We start from the raw sequence: 18,990 nt of genomic DNA on the forward strand, positions 1-18,990 counted from the left end.
CGTGCTTAATCGAGACCGTGAGCCAGCAAACCGACGCGTAGAACTTCCGAAGGGCACGAACACGCGTCTCTACAGCTTCACTGTCATTACGCTGTGCTAGACTAAAACCATTCCCAACGTAGGTCTGTTGGCCGAATACATTCGATTCACGTATACAGGACATGTTGTCGCGATCATGTGAGCAACAACACGAAGCGCGTGGCACAGTGGTTGTGCGTTTTAGCACATACTGAGCACGACAGTACATATATATATGAACTTTTAGATTGGCATACATTTGTGAAGAACCTTTTTAGTAACCAATTATTCTTCCTGTTTCCTGCTTAAAACAGGGATGTGGTACGTGCAGTATCGAACATCCACAGATTTCACCGCAAAATACTGAAGAGAAATTCCCCTGTGACACGAAGTAGCTCTAGCACTCCTCAGCAAAGCGTCCACCCCTACGTTTACTTAAGTTTACCACATCCCGAGCTTCCAATCAAGTGCCCTCGTACTCTTCGGCACTCTCGCACACTGACTTCTTAGCAGAACATTTATGGCGTTTTCCGGACGTGTCTCTTCTGCAAACCTATGCTCTCTGGTCAAAGACACGCTTGAAAAGTCGCAAATGACGAAATTTTCAGCGCAGGTGCAACTTCGTCGTGTTTAAAGGAGCAGTGAAGCTGGTTTCCGGCTGAGATGCACAGCGAAGTATTAAGTCCACGAAAAGAATACGACCTGCTGCCAGAGCGCTCGCTCTAGCGATGGCCAGAAGGGCATAGTTAAAAAGAGGTGTTCAGGGGTACCTTCAGGACCGAATGCCCTGCGCGTAGTAATTTGGGAGGCTATTTCTGGAGGCTACGCAGAAAAAAGCTTTCAATATCTTGTAAAAAAATGTTTTGACGCTTCATTTGCCAGATCCGTTATCTGAGCATCATTGTGTATAGACAGTTTTGCTTTGGTGCGACTTTTCGACTGCTCCTTGATGTGAAACTACCAAGAGGCGCAGACAAGGATATGGAAATATTTACGTTTTATTGCGCTTAGCGTAGGTAATGCGATCTATCTGAACGAGAGTCACTGCATTAACACACACACACACACACACACACACACACAAACACACACACACACACACACACACACACACACACACACACACACACACACACACACACACACAAACAGGCACAAAATGCTACACACATGTTGTGCCTTCGTGTCTTGCATTTACAATAAACCTCGATGTAGCAAACTTGAGTGCAACGGAATAATCAACCGAAACAATAGTTTTATTGATCATAGCTAGCGGTTTATAAAGTGCTATGTATATGAAAATTCAATAGATTTAAGGGTTTCAAAGCGCGATTTCAACACAACAAAAGTTTGCCGCCGCCACGAAGGAAGGCTAAGGCATAATTTGGAAAGTGAACTGCATACGTCAATAGTCAAACAGTTCTAACCGCGTGCGGTTCTTTACTAACGTGACACTCAGCAACGTATCCGAATATGCTGATGTGCTGCTGTTGTGACGGCCGTCTCTGAGGCCATGTTCAGTCCGTGCACACGTACCTCGACGTATTTGATGGCGTGCGTGAAGCGGGCGGAGATGACGACGATGAAGAGGATGCTGAGCATCTGTTCGTATTTTGGGCCCGCACTCACAAAATGCACGACCACGTGGACAAAGAACACCGCCATGCACGACGCCAGTAGAATTAGGTCCAGCTTGTTGTAGTTGTCGAGGTTAACGATCTTCTGGCCGTACGCTGACAGCTGCAAATCCCCATGTACGCAGAAAAGCTTTCGCCTCCAGAACCGTTGTTGATTGACAATTACATTCACTCTCTCGGTAAATTTCGTGACGTTCGTCCATGATCGTTCGATCAAAGCAGTGATTACGCTTTTCACTGTATAAATAAATGGTCTACGTAAAGTCACATGTGGCAGGATACAAAAAGAAACGGCGCTCCAAAGGTCACAATGTCGGTAAGAAATGATATGCACTACAACTGTCTTTTGGTGCGTTATTTTCAAAGCAAGATGAACTTAAATAAGTGTTCACACACACACACAAAAAACTTTAATGTTAAGCGTGTAGGGATTTGGCGTGGGACTCCTGAAAAAAGATTAGCTCTGTAGTTGTCATTGCGAATGTGTCTTTTCTAACTTTCCAGTTTTCTTTTTCGTCAATTTGTGCTATGTTCACGCCATCCCTACCAAAGGCCAAATTCAGAAATCATTGTGTTCGCAAATGGAATTTTTTATTAACTGGCCGCCTTTGTTAATATTGTAAAAGCTTCTTTTGAATAGGGTACTTGGTTTCTTCTTGTTCGTCTACTCCATGGCGTAATGCAAAGGCTGCTATGCTGGCTTGTTTGTATGCGATATTGGAATACTGATGTAGAGCAAACGATGCTGGACTCAATGATGGCTCTCGAACACAAATATGCAGCGTGAACTTTACAGCTCGAATACTACAATCAGAAATATTCAATCTTCTAGTGATGAATCTATGCTCAACTTAAGGCAAATTGGGGAAGTCTGCTAATCAAACCAGGAGACGAAGTAAGAAAACGTTTCTTTCGGAAGTGCTCTTTTGTGTTAACCAGTTACATGTGTTAATAAGATGTACAGCGTCAGGATTGGCAGGATTTTTAAAGCGCAGCTTCTTCTTCCTTTGACTTTCCCACTGCTGCTACTGTTACTGCTGCTGGCTGGCCCACCACGTCGGGTGGTGGTTAAGAGCGTGTGTATACATGAGAGGAGCGTGGCAGAGAGGAAAGGTGACGCGATAAACTCGTTTGGAGCTTTGCATCGCATCGAATGTGCACAATGCCCTCTGGAGCTCCCTGGACGTAGCTAGATTAACTTCTTGACAACTGTAATCACGCGCGACCCACCGCAAAATCATTGCAGAAATTGCAGCGCTTACCTTTCTACTAACATGCAAGTCCTCTGAGAAGCTAGCTAGAATAGTAGAGAGGAGCCGGGAGAGGAGGTAGAGAATGGGTAGAACGGAAGCACTCCAACACCTTGTAGACTAGTCTTGACGGTCTCGCGCAGCCGCGAAACGAGCGAATAGAGAGCTTTGGGGTACGCTAGCGGCTTGCGTAAGAACTAGCGGAGACGGTACTGCGCATACACAGACTCGGACGTAGGAGCCTGCGCTTGCATAGTACCATGGCCCCGAGTTCTTGCGTACGCAAGCCGCTTGCGTCGCCTAATCAAAAGCTCTCTAACGACAACCTTGCCACTCTTCGCTCGCAGTTCCCATGGAAAGGAGGTGTGGGGGGAAGGGAAACGGTGACGTGAGAAGGTAAGGATACTACTATGCCGGACAGCGGTTATGCGCAAACGGGATAAATTTAAATTCAAAATACGGTATGGTACGTTTCTGCTATTTTTGAAAAATATACACAATGCAAATTTTTTAAGTGGACAACTTACGCAGCGTGAGCAAAAGTGGAACCACGTTAAAGCGCATGGTAAGTTTTAAGCGAAACTGCAGAAGCGGTCACAAGTCAAATCAGTACCTTTGTGCTCGCCGCAGTAGCTTTTCGGCTATGGCATCCCTACAAAAAAAAAAATCCATAGGCCCCATAACTCCCATATCCAATAATCCGATATGAAATATATAGGATCCCATACAAGAACCCATTTTTTATATGTCATATGATGTTATTGAATGCAGGAGTTATAGGGAATGTGGAGGGTTTTTCAATAGGGATTTTTCGAGACCATGGGTTCAATCCCGACGGCGGCAGCCGCACTTCGAGGAGGGTGAAATAAAAAAAAACGCTCGTGCAATTAAATGTAGGGACGCGTTAAAAAACACCATGGCGTCAAAATTAATCCGGAGTCTGCCACTAGGGCGTGCCTCATAATCCGATTGCAGTTTTGGCACGCACAGCCCCATAAATAAAAGAAAGTTTAATACTTCTTCCAAGACGTGGTGTGCCATGTCAGGCAATGAATATGCTCAACCCTCGCAGAGATAATGTAGTCAAACGAACCACGACGTCTCAAGCAAATACCTTCCCTTTTGTGTTCTGTGTGCATTATAGGGAAAAACAGCAGTTGCGCATGCAAGGTAATGTTTAACGTCAACTAACCACTCTCGTGTTAGCCTAAACGTTGAACAAATGAAGCTTCAGGCGTCAGCATTGACGCCAATTATCGTCAATCAAATAAAACAGCATAGAAAGTTGGCCCACATCGATTCCCGCAGTGTGTGGGATCCGCATAACTTTTTTGCTACCGAGATACTTTAGGGTCAGACCTTTCGTGAATACGGGCCCAGTTTTGCAGAAGCGTACTAATACCAGCCAGCGCTGGAAGTTACAACCATATGTACAATGCCTGCTCTATAGCGGTTAATGCCGTGATAAGGTGCGTATTTACACTTACGGGCTGATATTTGCGACTAATCATATAAGTTCTGATTAGGACAGATTCGTAAGTGCTTATGAGGCGGTGTATTTAAATCGAAGGGCGAAATTGCTATATTCACAATTGCCAACATACTCTTGAATCGGCAGCATGCTTGTTTGTTTGTAAGTTCAGGTTTCCTCTTCACCAACACACCAAGAGTTTGGTGCTCTTTTTTTTTCAAATCGTCAATAGAGTAAGGCTAGGGCGTTCAGTGGCAGGGGCTCTGACCATGGTGGCGACCTCGACGAAGAAGGCCACCTGGTAGATGAACTCCACGAGCATGGCGACCGTGAAGAATCGCTCGTTGCTGTAGACGGCGGCACGCAGCAGTCCCACAAGGAGCAGCACGAAGGCCAGCGTGGTGTTGGTGATGATCACCTCGTAGCAGTCGTGCTCGAACAGGTCCATGAGGCGTTCGTTGAGCGGCTTCATCAGCTTCTCCGACAGGGACACCGAGTCGTCGTCCAGCTCGGTCTCCTCGTGGAGCGGTTCGCCCAGCCGGTCCTTCTGCAAAACGCGTTATAGCACAGTGCAACATCTGCACTCAGTGACCCTGTATGAATGCCGTGGAATGCAACTCTCACTTGGGACGTGGATAGATGCACGAATTATTGATAAGTTATTAGAGTAAAAAAAAGCGCTGGTCGCGATTTCATCGCCAGTGCAAGCTTCGTCCACTGGAGTATGTTTAAAACCTATTACCGTGTTCACGAGCTCCTCTTTCCTGCGGACATATCTGCTCCTAGACTCTTGTCGGCCTGCATCGTTAAGGCATCTCCGCATTCTCAACAGCAACTGTCTGCGAATCAACATGCAGTGTCAGCTCATTTCATGGTCCGGAAATTGTCTCGTGAAAAGCTTCCCGTTGTGTCACTGATAGCTTGCAAGAATATAACCAGCAGATGTGGATCATTACCTTTCGTCAATTTGTTATCAGGCGCTTTATTTAAATTGAAGGGCGAAATTTTTTATATACAGAGCCTCATAACAAATTCACGAAAGGTCATGATCCACATCTTCTGGTTATATTCTTGCAAGCCATCAGTGACACAACGGGAAGCTTTTCACGAGAGAATCTTTCGTTGTATTAGGAAAAAGACCATTAAGGTGCACAATGGATTATTTGTATTGCTCTACTAGCGTTTTCCCGCATCATAGTTGCACCCTAAAACGCAAACGTTCAATTCGAACTCAAGAATTATTTAATGCAGGCACCTACCACCCAGAGAATCCATTGCGGAATATCGACAAGTGAGTTGATGATGTCGATGTCCAGGTACCTGACGAAGACAAAAGATTTTTTTTATGATTACTAAAAATCAATGGTTTCCAAATTAGGATTAGCTTCGGGGTATACACGGACAATATCAAGCCAGAAACTTTTCGAAGAGAAAAAAATGTGCACCTCAGAGCAATGTCGAGCGAAACATGGTCAGCTTTGTGCACGACTCACATTTTCTTGTCGTAGGGATACTGCAGCGCCGCAAGAAGGGCCATCATGGTCTGCTTCTGCACCACGCCCTGCCTGTGCTGCCGACTGTAGCTCACCTATGTATGGGAAAATGCACCGTTGGATGCCCATGTAGCTCTTCCCAAGAAATGCACGAGCATAATGTGGGTTACATTGCCGCGGCAACATTTAGTCGTACTCGAGAAAGGAACACTAGAAAGCTTTCAGGTTGACATTCTTCAAGCTGCCCAGATGTGACAAGACGACGACGAGTAGGAGACGCCTATTTATCTTCATTGTGCATCTGACCGGCTCGAAAACAGAGAGAAGGGATAGCGAACTGCCGTTCTCAGCTTCTGAATGAGGCGTCAAGATATCATATTGTTACTACGCAGTGCTAACGCTGCAGACAGTGATGAATAGTAGTATTTCTTGGAGCCTTAACGCGAAACTGCAAAATGCACTTGTAAAGTGGACCTGTACATAAAGAAAACAGGGCTAACATCATTGAAGAGGCTGCTACCTCGACGGCACTTTTCCGAGAACCTCATGCACATAAACACTCAAACATCGGCTCTTCGTGCAAGCGAGATCGATTTCATATGTCTTTGAAGAAGAGCAGGGCCAGCCGAACGCAAGGCGCCCACTGTCTTTGAATCTGTGCAAGCTCACTGTGTTGCACTTGGTGGTCTAGATCGCTCTGACGCGAGCGGCCGATGGGGCGATGAGTACTCGGGCTGCGCGCAGCACTGCCGTGGGCACGAACTGGGCACAGTGTGTGTGCACTTGGCACGTACAGTACAGACGCATGACGCCCATGCTCGTGCAGTCAAGGCTGTAGCACAAAACTGCTCACCGATTCTATGCGGAGTACGTTCTCTACCGCGAGGACCTCGGCTTGGTGTCTTCTGCGGGAGCTGCGCACCTTCTCGGTCCTCTGCAGAAAAAACGAACAAAAGAAAACAACAGCTTGTAAAATTACATAGATATTGAAAAGGAACGTCCTTATTGCTTGGTTCAAAAAAATAAAAAAAATAAATGACACGGAAGTTCTCGTGGCATTTTTCGTCTTTATAAAATTATGCTTACACAGGGTTACTCATGCCTCCAACTCTCTATTTCCTCGTAATTTACATTAAACCAGTACATATTTCAGCAAATGAATTAGCTACGAAGACAGTCGCATATTGTGAATAGACATGGTCATTCGAAGCCGGACGAATAAATTTTGCGAAATGAATTGTACTTAAACATCATTTCTGTTCTATAAGAAAAGCAATAGTGGCGGCCATGTTTCAGGTTATTTCTATTAATAAACTGTTGATGCCTATGATGACACGAACTACTCATTTGAGCGAATTTCTCAGCGCATAGGATCTTTTCGCAAATTACACAAGTAATACTTTCGCAATGCGCTGTTTAGAACAGCTCCTAAAGGCCGTAGTAACAAATTATTCGGTGTGACGAATCCTGCGTTACCTTTCTTTCATGGCTTCCCTTCCTCAGGTGCATACTTGTGATTACTATTACTTTTGTCTAGCCTATTGCTGTCAGACAAAACTAGGCCCAGTGCTGACGGCTTGAGAAACAGTATACGCTCCAAGAACATGAATTAGTTTTCGTTTTCTTCCTTCTTTCACTTCTCATTGGTTGCGCTCAAATTGAACTGACAAAATTGATGTAAAAAAAGAAAAATTACCGACGATTACGACACTCTCTAATGCGAAATGTGAGAGCAGCTCTATGCGTGTTTTCATATCGTAATATATTGGCTGGCAACGACAATCTGTCTCGCGCAGAACGTTGCAAACGGAACGAAGCATTGCTACACGAGTAACACTGAAGTACAATGACAGCGCCGAAGACAGTCGGCGATCGTCAAAAATCTGATCTGCGAGTCATGCGCGTCTACTCTTATACATGACTAGTTAAAGCTTCCAGTGTCGCTCAGGTCGCTGCTACCCGCGTGGCTTCCAGAAAATACTACACAATTCGCGTGGCGCATACAAGCAGATTACAAATACTATGGCGCCATCTCGTAGTCTCGCGCGGCACTCTCCTTTTCTCCTCACCCATTCGCCGTATTGTCCTCCATCGCTTTCCGCATCCGTTTTCCTTCTCGCGCTCCTTTCTTCCCATCTCCCGCTGAGCTTCTGACTAGCTTTCATCTTTCGCTGTGCTCGTTTGCTCGGTTGCGAGGGGCAACGCTGGCGCTCACTGCAGGAGCGGGCTACTAGGAGCTGCGCTCTAAACGCTTACCACGTGAAGCTAGCTTGCCCAGGAAGACCAGACTGCCTGTCGTTAATCTTGATTCGGCCTTAGGTCCAGGGGCAACTGTCCCTAAGGCAACGCTGAGCTTGAAGGCGGTCGCAAACACTCTTTCAAATGCGTTCTCGCACGGTTAGGACTCATGTGCCAGAGGTATTAGCGAGGCCGTAGGAACCTTGCCTTATATCGAAGCATGACCTCGAGCGGGTTCCGAATGCGTGTGTTGCGCATGACCCACTTCTTGTCCGCCACCAGGAAGTAGGGGTTGTTGCGGCTCACGTGTGCCGCCACGTCCACCGCTTCCTGCAGGTACGCTACGGCGTCCTTCATCGTGTGCCACTCCACCTCGGACACGTCGAGGATGCCTGTCAACGCAGCCGAAGAGTATGCTCATGCACGGTCGCTCGAAGCACAGCGAGTCATCGCACTATAAAGACAAGATCGAAGTCGACTCCGTGTCCCGGTAGAAGTGCTGCGTTAGCTTACCGAGCGTCTTGAGCAGGAACGGAACGAGGGAGGCGTTTATGAACTGCGTGAGGACCATGTCCGTGGTGACGTACATGAATGACTGCAAAGGAATGTGAAAACAGGATTGTATTCAGGTCGCTCCCGCCGAATGATCCGAAAACCTTAACAGCCAGAGTGCGGTATTACAAAACATCAGCTCGCTAAGCGCCGAAGCAGCGAGAAGCATCAACAGGTTTGACATATTGGGTAGAAAATTAAGTTAAATATTTTAAGGTGATTGCCTTGGGTGTCTGCGTCCGAATTGACGTCACATTTCTCAGGGAAGTTCCTGTAAACAAAGTAAATGTGTGGCTTTGAAGAGAAAATTTGGTACATGTCAGTCTGGGTAGGAATCGAGCCACGTAATCTGAAGGGGTGCGAGACGAGCAGGCTTTCCTGAAGCCACGGCTGCTCCACGCTTCTGGTTTACTAAAGGTGACCCCAGCGGGTGCCTGATTGCACACATCACGTCGCAGCCATCTCGTTGACTAGTGCGTGCGTCATTGGGCGGCGCATGTGACGGTGCGGAGGAGGTGGCGCCACGTTATGAGTGCATAAAAACGAGCGCATTGATGACGTTCCGAGGTCTACGTACCATAGAGTTTCCTACAATATACTAGAGGGAACTGCAATCGTTCAGCTACCGTTGGAATGATGGGAAGTACATGGATGTGTCTGATCTTCGTGCTTGTGGATCGAGACGTTCGTGTGGATTCGTTTACTATGCTTTCTATGCATTCGTTATCGTAAATTTCCAAGCAATATATAGACCGTTTCATCGGGTGAGGAGGAAAGGGGGCGCGGCGAGCCTGTCCTCCTCTCTGGCTTGTGCGATGCGGCGCGGCGCTGCTTGAATGTATTGCTGTCGCGTGCTGCGGAACAATTTCGAGATGCTTTAGATCTTACTTTGTGAAATTTATGCAATGTCCGTTCATATAAGGTCGTCAGGGAAGCGTTTCGTTGCATCGGTAACTACAGTACGCAGAAATATCTCTTGGGGGCGCAAACATTTGACGCGCATTATCAGCCGCTGTGTGTTTGTATTGCGAACTATCTTGCATATATCGGTTTTAATTCAACGAAGAGAACTGCCATATCTGTATTAGCAGTATGAAATGGTAAATCTGCTCACTATCTGATCGCTTGGCGTATGAACTAAAACATAAAGAGTGCATGCTCGTGTACGGCCAACCTATGGCAACCACGAAACATGTAAGCGGCACGTGCCTTCAGTTTTTGTGATACACCGGCATCGTTCTCGCGCATATGAAGCCTAGCAGGCTTGAAATCACTATACGTCTACGCTAGCCTCCTGCATAAGGCCGATGGCGCTGCTCGACACAGCGGTTGAATCAGTATGATACATATATAGGCTATAAAGGAGAAGAAAGGGGGTTAACCGAGGGGCCCGATCTTTATTAGTCATATCATAAGAAGCCAACAACACCGACACCAAGGATAACATTGTTTTTTTTCATCCACTTTCATTCCCATTAATGTATCGTTTCTTTATTTCATTTATTAAGCACAAATAATTTCCCCTATGTTGTCCTTGGTGTCACTGTTTGTTGGCTTCTTATAACATGTAACATATGTGCTTCGGCATTGTCTTCTTACCGTATAAAGCCGTAATATGCGAGATGGATCGCATAAAAAGAATGCGATGAATTTCCGTAATACGTGTGAGTGCGTCGTAGAGAACGGAACGAACATAACCGAAAAATAATTCGGATATCATCCTCTTTCTCGAAACAAAGACAAATTGGCCGTGGCTTGGCTCGTCTATGCCAGGATATACGTGGCGAAAGCTAAGGCATAGCATGGTTAGCCTTGGTTAGTCTTGATTGCAAGTACAGGATAGTCTGGTTGTCTAGCTATGTTGCGGCGTTTAGCCAGTCGTTCGGCGCGCTGTTCATCTGTTTCCTGGGCGATTTGTTTCCTCTTCAACTCGTTCCGATGTCGATTACAGGCGGCCTTCCTCCTTATCACAATTGTCGCCGTCCATACTGCCGCCTTAACTCTGGTTGCGTCGCATGCGAGCTCTCCTTTTCGATCTTCCGACATGTTATCAGGCATGCGACGCAGCTGGCTAAGCGAGTGGAGGCGAGCGCAATGACGAGGAACGCGGAGTGACGTCATACCAAACGGCGGAGGCAGAAAGGCGCGGCGCTGAGCAGCGGCAGAACACCTGTGGCTCGGTACTACTAGTGGCGCATGCGCAGTAGTGACTAGGGAGCGAGGGAGAGAGAAATATCCGCGGCGAGGCACGCGTTCTGACGTCATGTGCCTCCTCGGAGCACCGGCACGTCGAAATCGGAAGTTCGCGGCCAGTAAAGCTTTGGCTTTAAAAAAACGGGATAATGCCGCATTGCGATCTCGCATAGTAATGCCCCACAACGTTTATAGATATATAAACATTGATGCCGCATGCTTGTACCATGCGCTATGTAGAACAAATATATCTGTAATCCAGCGCCTACCACTGCTTAGGATGTTCGCGCAGTTCCTAAACGGTCGCTTTGCTGGTCAAGTATAGTTCACGCTGTAAGGTATGCTGTTATTAGTAATCAAAACTATTTTATTCATGGGTGGAAACCTCATCCACCGAACCAAGTAGTCGCGCAATGTAATCTGTGGCTAACAGTTTGACAGCAGGTTTTGGCCCCCAAAACTCCATAATTTAAGTATAATAGCCAGCTCCTATCGTATAGCAGAACTGTACCCACGATGTTACGATCGTCGCGAATGTTTCATTGCTCCTAAACCGCAGCTTAGAACTAGACAATAATACTTCAATAAGACCACATTAGTGAATAGAACTTTCAGAAATACACAATTGATCGTCGAGGCTGACTGCAGGCTCAAGCGCGCGCGCACATATCCTTCAGCGTGCTCCGTCCGCCTCAACGCCAGCAGAAAGTCCAGCCATACCGACTTAAAACACTTCAGTACGTCTCACAGAACCGTTTTCCACGTAGAAGACGCCACGTCGTACTAAACAGACCGCACGAGCGCGAAAACGACTGCCAGGAACAACCGCCGACCGTATACCTGCCATGCAAAACGGAGCGCTCGCCCAAGCCAGCATGCCGACTGCCCAAAGATGACGCCACTGCGTATGTGGTGGCGCCCATGTAAAAACGGTCTATACTTTACCAACTGCAGATGACTCGGCGAACACGCACAATCGCTACTAATTGCAACGGTTCAGCTCGTCGAGGTGGCCAACTCGAAACGCGCAAAGCCCTGGCTTGTCCGCGAGAAATTCATAAGGGCGTTATGTGTCGTTGTCGACGCATGCATCCGTGGCGTAATTGTTTCAATATCGGGCGTCTGTGCCAGCGGTGCAGTGCTTGAATCCTGCCGTCGGACAATTTTAGTATCGTTTATTTATTCATTGCGCAGCAATGCGCTCTGCGCATTGACGTCACACTCGGAGCGGCGCCGGTTGTCGACGGCAAGCGATGGAAGCGGCGATGGTTGTCAGCGGCTCGCGAGGCGGCCGCGCTACTGCGCCCCTTTGGGAGAAGCGCGTGCCGGTGCGCCTGAGGCCGCCTTAGGGCTACGTGTGTGCTTGCATTGCGGCGCGTTACGTCCTGCAGGAAGTCTAGCCCCGATTGAACCCAATATATCACTATATGTGCAGCAGGCCCTCGCCATCCTGTGTTACAAGAGTGTAACCAAGAGGACGAGCAAAATGAGGACAAGGTGAAAGCCGGAGCCTACGCCTCGACCAGTCGACCAAGGAGTGTAACCAAGGAGGTTAAAGAAAAAACTGCTGGACTGGAAGTCGCCCATACCGGCTTATGGGCTCCGGGTAAAGGTGGCGGCGGCCAGCTTGCGGGGGGCAAGAAGCGGCCTGCCAAGAGCCTCGCGGCGCCGTTCGGCGGCCTTTCTAGCGGCCCCTAATTGCTTTACGAATTTTCGAACTATAGTGCAACACTATGAGGCGAGCCATATATTGGAGGTCTCGGATTCGCAGATGTCCGAGGTCTGGGGTATTTTTTTCATTTTTGTCGGCATCAATATGCAATTGCCGCAAAGTGAAAAAAAAAAACGAACAATAACTTGCGTTTCTTCACCCTCTTTAATGCAGTGTAGGAAATAATTAATAATGAAAGCTGGCAGTGGAAAAAAGCAATAACTGACAATGTGGCAGGATGAATATCAGTACAGGCAATAAACAAATATTCAGTATTATCTTCATTATCATCAGGTGTTGCCGGTGCTTTGGCATGCTCACTGCATGGAGCATCTCGGAACGATGGTGTTACCAATGTTACCAATTCGGCCTTCCTTGTTTCCATGTTAGTGAGTCTGGTTTTAGTTTAGCACGCTATCTCTTTGGCCTCCGCGAAACATCCGCAATTAAACAGATCGGGAAACGTTCCTGTTTTCGTGTAAGCCGAGCAGCCAGACATTTTCCTGCGACCGTGTGTCGGCACACAGCCGCCCATCATGTGGGCTCCGCAGAGTCCTGACCTTAGTTAGGTTCTCGGTGTGGGTGTCCTGGTGCGTGATGTGGTAGAGCGTGGCGAGGGAGACGATGTAGGTGCCCTTGAGGCCCATGCCGGCCAGCACGATTGCTTGCTTGGCCGTAATGCGGTAGCCAAAGTGACCGATGAACGGGTACAGCATCAACACCGCCAGACACCTGCGATACGAATACACGAAAGACACCTTGGACTGTAGGACGTTGCGTGGCAGACAGTGTTTATGGGTATTCCCAGCACGTGGGCTTGCACCTCGCGCGGAGGCATCTACAGTCTGCTGTGATGAATTACCAAAACTTATAGAGAGGGAATAAAGATGCGCTGACGGTGAATTCTCCTTCAGCGTTACAAAATTACTCTTCACTCCATCTATGTTCTGTGAAAGCCCAACTATTGAGCGCAAGCCCCAGCCAAAAGATCACGCTGCACCCCCTCCCTTGGTTCATGATGTAGGTCGATAGTAAAAGAAAATCGCTTGCGTAGGGACGCTGCGGAAATGATGGAACCTGATTCGCTAACGCACCTTTACATACTTCTTTTCGAGTTGGAAAGCGGTGCACTTTTACTGCGCTTTCAGATCGCGATCAACTACTGCCACATATACTAATAATAATAATAATAATAATAATAATAATAATAATAATAATAATAATAATAATAATAATAATAATAATAATAATAATAATAATAATAATAATAATAATAATAATAATAATAATAATAATGTTGCAGGAAGAAAGCAGGCTCACGAGTGTAAAATATACTATATTTACAACTGGTGTAAATAGCGTTCAGGCAACTGCCAGACTTGGTCCTCCTCTCGTTTAAATGAACTTCTTCGTTCCCTTCGCCGTTACGTCACCCTCCTGACGGGGTGGCTCCATCCCGATGCAAATTATAGAGCCCCACCTAATGGGGGGACACAGGGCTTGAGCCTGGTGACGTGAACAACATCGTGGTGACGTTGGGATGCACTGAAAGTTGACCGACTGTGGCGATCTCGTATGTCGCGTCGGACAGTTGGCGTAAGATCTGGTACGGACCAGAATAACGGGAAAGTAGTTTTACCGACAAGCCGACGCGACGTGAAGGCATCCAGAGAAGGACAAGGGAACCAAGCGAAGAATGGTGGTCTCGGTGCAGAAGGTCGTAGCGTCGCTTTTGAGAAGCTTGCGAGACTGTGAGGCGATGACGGGCGACATCTCGGGCCTGGGTGGCTAAGTCAATAGCATCACGAGCGTAACCAGTGCTGGGTGATTGTGCTGCAGAAGGGAGCAACGTGACAAAGGGCAAGGCGGAGTCGCGGCCATACAAAAGGTAAAATGGTGAAAATCCGGCAGTGTCGTGACGGGATGCGTTGTACGCGAAAGTGATGTGTGGTAAAGCGACGTCCCAGTCGCGGTGATCGTTGGAAACGTACATGGCCAGCATTTCAGTTAGTGTGCGGTTGAGTCGCTCGGTGAGGCCGTTCGTTTGGGGGTGGTACGCTGTAGCGATCTGGTGTTCTGTAGAACAGGAGCGGAGCAGATCATAGACGACCTTCGATAGAAAGTAGCGGCCGCGATCGGTCAGCAACTAGAGAGAGGCGCCATGGTGCAGGATGACGTCGTATAGTGAGAAGTCGCCGACATCTGTAGCGCAGCTGGTTGACAGCGCTCGTGCGATGGCATATCTCGTAGCATAATCGGTCACTACAGCAATTCATTTGTTTCCTTTGATGGAAATTGTAAAAGGGCCAAGGAGGTCGAGGCCCACACGGAGGGAGGGCTCTGTAGGGATATCAATTGGTTGAAGCAAACCAGCGGGAGGCATCACAGGTGTATTCCGGCGCTGATACAGGTCACAAGAAGCGACATAACGGCGCACAGAGCGATAAATGCCGGGCCAGAAGAAGCGGCGCCGCAGGCGGTCGTAAGTACGGGTGATGCCCAGATGTCCAGCAGTAGGAGCGTCGTGAAGTTGCTGGAGCACGGCGAGTCGAAGGTGCTTGGGAACGACTAGGAGGAGCTCCGGAACGTCAGTACGAGCGCTACGACGGTATAAAGTTCCATGGCGCAAGGTGAACATTCGGAGGGACGGGTCATTGGGCGAGGAGCTTAGGCGTTCCATAAGTGTTCGAAGAACAAGATCTTTGCGCTGCTCCTCGCCAATATGGAGGAAGTCCGAGAGGGATCAAACACTGATGTCCGAGTCTGCGTCGGTATCATCCGGCCGGTCCACGGGATTGCGGGACAGGCAGTCAGCGTCCTTATGCAGGCGCCCTGACTTATACATAATAGAATATGTACGAGGTGTGACACACACACACACACACACAAAAAAACGAGTCTGGTCCAATAACTTATTGTACTTACTGAATAAGCTCTCTGTGACAATATCACCTTCAAAGTAGTGCCCCTCAGCATTCACACACTTCTGCATTCGGTGCTGCCATTGCTGGTAATACTTCTGGAACGAGCTTTTTGGAAGGCCCTTCAGGAGATTCTCCGTTTTTGCCTGAACCTCTTCAAATGAGGTAAAATGAGTTCCCTTTAAGCAAGATTTAACTTTGGGAAGTAAAACAAAGTCGCATGTAGCCAAATCAGGTGAATAAGGAGGATGCCCCATCACAGTAATGTTTTTGCTGGCCAGAAACTGCTTGACAGATGGGGCCTTGTGAGCGGGTGGATTGCCAAGGTGCAACAGCCATCCATCAGTCCACAACTGCGACCTTTTGTTCCTAATTTTTTCACGAAGTCTTTTTAGTTCTTCGATGTAGTAGTGTTGATTAACAGTTTGACCACTGGGAACCCACTCAATCATTAAATTCCAATAATGTCGAAGAAGACAAATAGAATTTTGATTTTGACATGCGTGCTTTTTTTGGGCCTTGGGGATCGTGGAGACTCCCACTGCATTGACTGGCGCTTACTTTCTGGGTCATAGGTAAAAATACAACTCTCATCACATGTTACAACAGATTCCAACAAATTTGGCTCGCTTGCAATGCGTTCTAACATGTCCACACACACGTCTTTACGTCACTGTTCTTGGTCAACGGACAGAACTTTTGGAACAACCTTCGCACAAATCTTCCTCATGTGTAATTCTTCCGTTAAAATGCGTCAAACAGCTTCCTTATCCCAGTGAACCAACACCGCTACAGCAGGAATGCTTAATCTTTGGTCCCCACTGATCACATGACGAACTTTGGCAATGTTTTGGTCTGTAATCACTGACCTTGGGCGCCCAGCACGTTCATCATCTTCCACACTGTTCCTTCCCTCTGAAAACCGCTTATGCCATCCAAACACACGTGCACGAGACAAAGTTACATCTCCATAAGCCTCGGTTATTATTTGAAATGTTTCCGAGCTTAATTTTTTAAGTTTCACACGAAACTTGCTGTTGATTTGCTGTTCGGTTTTTACATCAGACATTTTTCCGGCAGAATGCAGTTGCACATGTTCACACATTGACGCAACACTCCGAACTGGCGTGATCGACTCCGTCGAAACTGGAGTCATGAATAGAGGAGGTGTGTGAGGATTACGTCAGCAAAACAGTTGTTGCCAACTCCACTCTATTTTCAAGCTACACACGTCCAGTTGGGTCCTTCAAAGAGGAGAGCCAGCAAAGGGCGTGATGATCGTTTACGACGCGGAAGCTCCGGCCGAAAAGGTACGGTTGAAATTTCGCGACCGCCCATACGAGCGCGAGACATTCTCTCTCAGTAACGGGGTAATTTCGCTCGGACGTGGAAAGAAGGCGGCTAGCGTAAGCGATGACACGGTCTTGGCCCTGTTGAAGCTGGGCGAGGACAGCGCCAATGCCATGACCACTTGCGTCAGTTCGTACTTCAGTGGGCGCAGAAGGATCAAAGTGTGACAGAATCGGGGAAGTTGTAAGTCTCTCAATCAGTGTAGAGAAAGCTTTCTCCTGTAGTGGTCCCCAAGAGGAAAATATGTCTTTCTTAAGAAGGTCAGTGAGAGGGTGAGCAATGTCGGCAAAAGTTTTTACAAATCGCCGGAAATAAGAGCAGAAGCCCAGAAACCTACGGACATCGTTTGTGGAACAAGGTACAGGAAAATTTCACACGGCGTGAACTTTCTGTGGGTCAGGTTGGATTCCGGCGGCGTTTACGAGATGGGCGCAGCGTTTTTATTTCATGGCGACCGAAATGGCACTTGGAGGAGTTTAGCTGAAGGCCAGCCCTGCGAAACACGGAGAGTATGGTTGTGAGGCGCTGCAGGTGGCTCTCAAAGTTCGGCGAAAACACAATCGCATCGTCGAGATAACAGAGACATGTAGACCACTTCAAGCCGCACAAGAGAGAGTCCATCATGCGTTCGAATGTAGCTGGCGCATTGCACAATCCAAAGGGCATGACTTTAAATTGGTACAGACCGTCCGGTGTGATGAAGGCGGTTTTCTCGCGGTCCATCTCATCGACGCTAATCTGCCAATAGCGAGAGCGGAGGTCAATTGATGAAAAGTATTGGGATCCGTGAAGGCAGTCAAGAGCGTCATCAATGCGAGGCAGGGGATAAACATCCTTCTTTGTTATCCTGTTGAGGTGACGGTAGTCAACGCAGAAGCGCCACGAGTTGTCTTTTTTCTTTACTAAGACAACCGGTGACGCCCACGGCTACTGGAAGGTTTAATGATGTCCTTGTCCATTATCCTGTCTACTTCTTTCTGTATGATGGCCCTTTCTGTTGCGGAAACACGATATGGCCGCCTATGAATGGGGCTGGCGTCACTAGTGTTGATGCGATGCGTGACAACAGATGTCTGGACAAGTGGACGGTCGTTCAAATCAAAGATGTCCCAATAGATGACAGGAGGTGACGGAGAGCTGTTGTTTGCTCGGAAGAAAGGTCAGGGGCTATCACCTTAGAAACATCGTCCGCAGGCGTCGAATACGAAGGAGTGGGTGACAAAGGTCCGTTGGTACTGAGGAATGATTCAGAGGTCAAAGAAGAAATCTCAAATCCTTCCAAAGGAGTGATATGCGCTATGGCGATACCGTGTGGCAGCACTTGCGACGAAAATCCAAAATTGAGGATGGGCACGCGAGCGCAGTTTTCGTGGATCTGGATTAGGGTGCACGGTAGGGCAATATTGCGCGACAAAACCACGTCAGTGAGGGGCGACACGACGTACTCGCCATCAGGTACGGGAGGACAGGGCGTTAGGAGGACATTTGCAGCCGCCTGTGGAGACAGCCTTGCAAACTCAGCTGAACATAAGCGGTGTGAAGCGCAAGTTGTTGCGTCGGCAGAAAGCGGTAGATCCAACTGGACAACACATGTGGAGCAGTCAATTTGGGCAGAGTGTTTCGAAAGGAAGTCGAGGCCGAGAATTAGGTCGTGCGGACAGTGTTCAAGGACGATAAATAGAACAATGGTGTAATGGCCCCAATGGTCACACGTGCCGTGTACATTTCAAGGACAGGTGAAGTACTCCCGTCAGCGACTCGCACAGTGCACGATATGGCGGGTGTCAAAACCTTTTTGAGCCGTCGGCGGAGGGCAGCGCTCATAACTGAAAGCTGCGCTCCTGTATCAACGAGCGATCTAACAGGAACGCCATCAAGTTCGATGTCCAGTAGGTTCCCACAGGTAGGCAGGGTCAACAGAGGATTTGTGAACCGGGTCGGAGTTGCAGCTTCACCTCCGGGAGCTGCACCGCCTAGTTTCCCGAAGCGAATCGACCAGTTGCAGAAGGGGACGAAGAGCGGTGAACGAGAGGCGAACGGGACCTACGACCTTGCGGAGACGGGGAGCGGCTGGATCTTGGTGGAGCACTGTCGGCGTTGATGTTCCTAGTCGGCGTATAGGGCGAGAAAGTACGAATGCCTGGCACTTGGCGGTA

At 48.0% G+C, this 18,990-nt stretch overlaps 1 protein-coding gene across 1 annotated transcript in view; it reads right to left on the reverse strand.

Annotated features, from left to right (window-relative positions):
- LOC135900129 (sperm-specific sodium:proton exchanger-like) overlaps positions 1-18,990 on the reverse strand; it is a 76,932-nt gene that overhangs the window by 25,906 nt on the left and 32,036 nt on the right. The window contains exons 9-16 of the mRNA XM_065429562.2: positions 13,124-13,295; positions 8,621-8,702; positions 8,315-8,499; positions 6,723-6,803; positions 5,870-5,964; positions 5,636-5,696; positions 4,645-4,923; positions 1,555-1,758 (exon numbers count right to left, since the gene is read on the reverse strand). Of these exons, the coding sequence (XP_065285634.1) occupies positions 1,555-1,758; positions 4,645-4,923; positions 5,636-5,696; positions 5,870-5,964; positions 6,723-6,803; positions 8,315-8,499; positions 8,621-8,702; positions 13,124-13,295 (1,159 nt within the window). The remainder of the gene's footprint in view (positions 1-1,554; positions 1,759-4,644; positions 4,924-5,635; positions 5,697-5,869; positions 5,965-6,722; positions 6,804-8,314; positions 8,500-8,620; positions 8,703-13,123; positions 13,296-18,990) is intronic.

The sequence above is a fragment of the Dermacentor albipictus genome, chromosome 4 (genome assembly GCF_038994185.2).
Source record: "Dermacentor albipictus isolate Rhodes 1998 colony chromosome 4, USDA_Dalb.pri_finalv2, whole genome shotgun sequence".
NCBI classification, from domain to species: domain Eukaryota; kingdom Metazoa; phylum Arthropoda; class Arachnida; order Ixodida; family Ixodidae; genus Dermacentor; species Dermacentor albipictus.